The sequence below is a fragment of the Cupressus sempervirens genome, chromosome 3, assembly GCF_028749045.1.
Source record: "Cupressus sempervirens isolate cs-2001-9-10 chromosome 3, ASM2874904v1, whole genome shotgun sequence".
Taxonomy (NCBI): Eukaryota; Viridiplantae; Streptophyta; class Pinopsida; order Cupressales; family Cupressaceae; genus Cupressus; species Cupressus sempervirens.
In genome coordinates this window covers 104218644-104223924 of record NC_143120.1, presented here as the reverse complement: position 1 = coordinate 104223924, position 5281 = coordinate 104218644, and the positions used below count along the sequence as shown (strand labels likewise).

At 34.7% G+C, this 5281-nt stretch overlaps 1 protein-coding gene across 1 annotated transcript; it reads left to right on the top strand.

The window, feature by feature from the left end:
* The first annotated feature begins 388 nt into the window (after positions 1 to 388).
* On the top strand, positions 389 to 4383 carry LOC149564991 (receptor-like protein EIX2). The gene is made up of 3 exons (XM_089816261.1): positions 389 to 459; positions 569 to 676; positions 1361 to 4383. Exons 1-3 carry the CDS (start codon positions 389 to 391, stop codon positions 4362 to 4364), a joined length of 3183 nt encoding a protein of 1060 aa, XP_089672387.1. The 3' UTR covers positions 4365 to 4383.
* Positions 4384 to 5281: the final 898 nt, after the last annotated feature.

Below are 5281 nucleotides of genomic sequence, written 5' to 3'. Positions count from 1 at the left end.
CAATCATTTAGAGCTCCACTATTGACTGAATAAAATAATTTTTTATTTTCGAACGAAATATAATTTATTATTATTAATATCAAATATTTATATTTTTCAATTATAAATTTAATTATTTCTAAATTTAATAAATCTAAGATATTATTTAAAACATTGAAAAAAAGACAAATGGTCAAATTTCGAGCTGTAAAAATAAAATTTATTTCTTTTTCTTCTTATATGCGATAGTTAGCACATTTCTACTATTTGACAAAATGGTGCTAGTGTGAAATGGGTTCTCTTGGAATCTTAAGAAGTAAACCGCACTTGGAAAAAGGACGATGAATTTACACTCAACAATCACACCAAACATGACACAGCGGCCACTACAAACAGATTCCATTTAAACATGACACACCGACACGCACTCGTCATTGTGGAATTGATAGATACATTGAAAACTGGAAAGCGGTCTTTACTGTTAATATCTTCTGCGAATTTTCCAGTCTTAGAAAATTATTGCTCAATCACTTTTCTGCACATTGTCAAAAAGACTCTGAAAATTTGAGTCTTGATATTTTATACACAGCGAAGACTTTGTTTGGAACAATGATAAAATAATCGAGTTACGCATGGCACAGACAATCTTCATCGTGTTGAATCGAAATAAAACCTGTAGTACTCAATATGTTATCTGGTTTCCACTATGTTATTGAGCGACGAGTAATTGGATGGAGCCCAATAGCCTCAGTTAAGCAAAAGCTAAAAAAATCCAAATTGTAAAAGCAGTCAGTTATAGAGTGTAGAGTGTAGACTTGCATCCAAAAGGAGGTGCAAGGGTACTCAATAGGGTTTTCATTTGAAAGAATAATTAAAGATATATAAAATAGAAGGAAGTATATAAAAATGACATTATATAGATATTTGTTGCACAATTAATAAACAAATAGTAGACTAATATTGTATAGTATTTGTGCTTCCAAATTTTAGAATGCATTATACATCATTAATATGTCAAATATTTGGATCATTTGAAAATTTTTTAAAAAATCATTTTTATGTATGATTAAGATTTTTATTTTTATATTAATTATATATTAAAAAACGTTACATGAACGCATTTTCATTTGTAATATATATTTTTTTAAATATATTATAATAAAAATTATAAATATATAATATGATATTATATATTTAATTTTATTTATATTATGTATTGGTTATGTATTGATACCAAAGCCTAGATTAATTATTTTTATTTATTGTAATTAATTGTTTTTATGTGTTAAGTGAATTCGAATCCAAGAAACTCTCGCATGAGAGGCTCACAAGTCTTGATATGAGGTTTATTATTGTGCTATAAATACTCATCGATTTGCAGCCAATTTCATAGACAGAAGAGGAAGCCCCAATTTCTCGTGTTGTGGGTTTATTATTACTATTATCGAGAGTCGAGACTAAGAGGGTCTCAAGTAAAAGATGGGGAATACTTGTTTCTGTTGCTGCTGGTGCTACTCTTGTTGGGCACCTGTTGTTCCTCCTCCACCTCAATCTCATGGAGAGGATGCCCTCCAGAAGAAAGAAGTGCTCTCCTCCGCCTCAAACAAGAGCTGGCTGATTCAAATGACCAGCTGAGCTCATGGAAGGGGCTCTACTGCTGCTCCTGGCTCGGAATCGCCTGCCACAGGGTCTCAGGCCACGTGGCTCGTCTCGACCTTAGCCCTAGCACTTATTACTTTTATTCTACCTTGTCCGCAGTAGCGAGGAATTCGAGCAGCCAGATATTCCCTGCCTTATTCCAGCTGCACCATTTGGAGTACCTCGACCTCAGCTGGATTGACTTGTCCCCTCTTCCATTCGCTTCGCATCTCCCCATGAGCCTCACCAGATTGACCCATCTGAGCTTCTATGAGTGTGGTCTTACTGGCCGGATTCCAAGTGAGATTGGGAACATGTCTACCTTGGAATATCTGGACATATCTTACAATCCTGATCTGGAGTTGAGGCAATCGGGCTCCTGGATTCGAAATATGCGAGGCTTGGAGGTGCTCCACATCAAGGATGTGAATGTCAGATCAAGTGGAGGTGAGGGTGCACTGGTCGAGAATGTTGCGTCCCTCACCAACCTCACAGTACTTTCCATGTCTGGGGTGTCAGGTACAACTCTCTCTTCTCTTGTCAACCTCACCTCCCTCTCCCATCTCTACCTTTTTGATAGTGATGTCGCCCACCAGCCATTTCCCATCTGGATTTCAAACCTTACATCTTTGGTTACACTCTCCCTCGACAACTACAGTCTCCATGGTTCCATCCCTTCCACCGTGTTAGCTCTTCCCCACCTGAGAAACCTTGACTTGTACAAGAACTCCAATCTCAGAGTAAACCTCTCCTCCATTGTGCAGCATGCTTCCCAACTCAGCATCCTTTCTATTGACAATTCAAATGTGCGAGGAGTGATTCCAAACTCTATTGGGAATATGTCTTCATTGAGTGAATTGTCTCTTTCAAATAACAAAATTGGAGGCATTATCCCTCCTGCTATTGGACATATGTCGTCATTGGCTGAGTTGGATCTTTCTTATAACTCGCTTAGAGGCAATATTCCATGGAGCTCTTTATGTGGGCTATCAAAGTTGTTTTCACTTTGCCTCGTGTCAAACCAATTAAATGGGAGTTTGCCATCTACTATCTGTAATCTATCTTCCCTAGAGAGTGATAATTATCTCAGTGGCACTTTTTTACTTTCTCAGTTAGATGGTTTGACAAAAATGCAAATGTTGGATCTTTCCAATAATTTCTTGACAATAGATATCCATCCCTATTGGATCCCTAAATTTCAGCTCCAATCTTTGCGTTTGACTTCATGTAATATGCATGGTGGTTTTCCATCCTTTATATCCACTCAATATAGCATAAACAAAATAGACCTATACAATAATTCATTGAGGGGAAATATTCCAGAATGGTTGTCAGACCTCACAGTCTTGAAGATACTCAATCTCTCATACAGTCAATTTGAAGGAGCATTGCCCTCAAAGTTTAGTGCATTTGGTGTTAAATATGTGGACTTACATAGAAATAATTTGCAAGGTAATATTCTCATGCCACATCCTAATGTGCGGTTTCTTGACATGTCAAAGAATCAATTTGAGAGGATTAGTCAAAGAAGTGTAAACAACTATAGCTCTAGCCAACTCATCTATTTTTCACTTGCAAATAATAGAATCAGTGGTGTCTTTCCACATTCTATTTGTGAAGGTCCTTCTTTAGAGGTTATCAATTTGTCAAAAAACAAGTTTACAGGTAATTTGTTTGCAAGCTTTGGTAATTGCTCGACAACACTAAAGGTGTTGGATCTAGAAAAAAATCAGTTCAAAGGTGAAATCAAGAGCATGATTTGTCTTCATACATTAAAATTAGGAGGTAATAAACTACAAGGGCCAATTCCATCTTCACTTCAAAAGTGTACATCTTTACAAATTTTAGATTTGGGATATAATAACATGGAAGGAGAAATCCCAAATTGGTTAGATAAGTTGTTTGATCTGCAAATTTTAGTACATAGCTCAAATAGATTTACAGGTGAAATACCATTGCAATTGACAAAACTACAACATCTTCAAGTCTTGGTTTTGTCAAATAACAATTTGTCTGGAGCTATTCCAAGTAGCTTGAGTGAATTGGAAGCAATGAAAAATCAAACAGAAAGCTCAGATGTCCTTCAATATTCAAATTCTAGCTCAATGCCTTATGTAGACAAGATGGAAATAGTTATCAAAGGCCAACTTCTAGAGTATGAAAAATCTTTGGCAATGGTTCGATGTCTTGATCTCTTTGGCAACAACTTCTCAAGTAATATTCCAGAAGGCATTGGGTACCTCATTGGCCTAAATTTTCTCAATTTATCAAGAAATCATCTCAATGGAACAATTCCTACTTCTTTTGGAAATCTTGTGAAATTGGAATCAGTTGATATTTCAAACAACAATATTATTGGAGATATTCTTGGAGAGCTACAAATTCTTACATATTTGAGTTATTTCAATGTATCTTATAATAATTTATTTAGAAGAATACCAATAGGGGGTCAGTTTCTTACATTCAATCATAGATCATTTTCAAACAATGCATATCTTTGTGGACTTCAGATCAACACAAATTGTTCCTCTTCTCTTTCTCCAAATTCTACTTACACTCAAGATGTAGATGATGAACAATGGGATGATGCTTGGTGGGAAGTGGGAGTGGGGTTGAGTTTTGGATTTGGGTTTGGAATTGTCATTGGAATATTATGTTTAAGTAAAAAATGTCACCTTAAGTGCTTCAAGATCATGGATGAAATTATTTTCATTCTTGATCAAAATGTTCCAAAAATCAAATTTTAATAAAGCTATTTTAATCTCATTCCCTTTCGTCTTCAAATGATTCTCTCCCTTTCACTTCTCAAGTGTGGATTGATATGGATTTCTCTTATTTTTATTTTGTACTCATTGGTTGAAATTATTATTTTAAAGCCTGTATATAATTTAAGACATCTATACATGACATAAAATTAATGAGATAATCAAAGTCAATTCAATTGTATATATATATTTTGCCCCTTTTTTGAAAAAAGTTTAGTAGCGAGCATTATTTCACATTAATGTCTATTAAATAATTTTTTTAGGATAACATTATTTATCACATAAATAAAGATATTTCATTAATTATTATGTCATAATAATAAAAAATGATATACAATGTAAAGAAAAATAAATAAATAAAACATTCAAGTAGTCAAAAAGTTCAATTTGATTTAGAAAATTAGGGAATTTGGTAGATGGACTCTACTAGGATTTGAGAAACTATACGACTCTTTCCTTGAATCCTTTTGTGCCTTGTGTCTATCATACTACATTTACTGTGGGATTTTTTAGGTTTATAATGGCTTCAACTAGTTTTGGCCTAGAAATTGATGTTGATGTTGGAGTTTCTACTATTGGCGTTGATGGCTCCCCCAAGAAAATGTCCCCACAAGTTTGCACCAAAGGTGTTCCATGAGGTTATTCCTCTCTTGATATTGTTCTTAGTGCCCATGATTTTGGTAATACATGTGTATGACTTGATAAGAAAACCCTAATAGGGTATTTTTTGGTTTGCATTCTTCTAAAAGCATACTTAGATAATGGGTTGCCAAAGCTTAGGTTCCTTGTGGAATATGGCTTGAAGGCATACAAAACCTCACAAAGGGATTTTGTTATTTCATTGTGCTAACCCTAGCCAGGCTGACTAGGTGTTTTCCTATGGTCCCTAGACTATTAGG

What these genes read in the sequence shown, in the direction of transcription:
- LOC149564991 (XM_089816261.1), top strand. Translation starts at nt 389, where the DNA reads ATGACACACCGACACGCACTCGTCATTGTGGAATTGATAGATACATTG. An exon ending in ACTGGAAAGCGGTCTTTACT is followed by an intron (nt 460 to 568) that starts GTTAATATCTTC and finishes TTTTATACACAG; the next exon opens with CGAAGACTTTGTTTGGAACA. An exon ending in AGTACTCAATATGTTATCTG is followed by an intron (nt 677 to 1,360) that starts GTTTCCACTATG and finishes ATCGATTTGCAG; the next exon opens with CCAATTTCATAGACAGAAGA.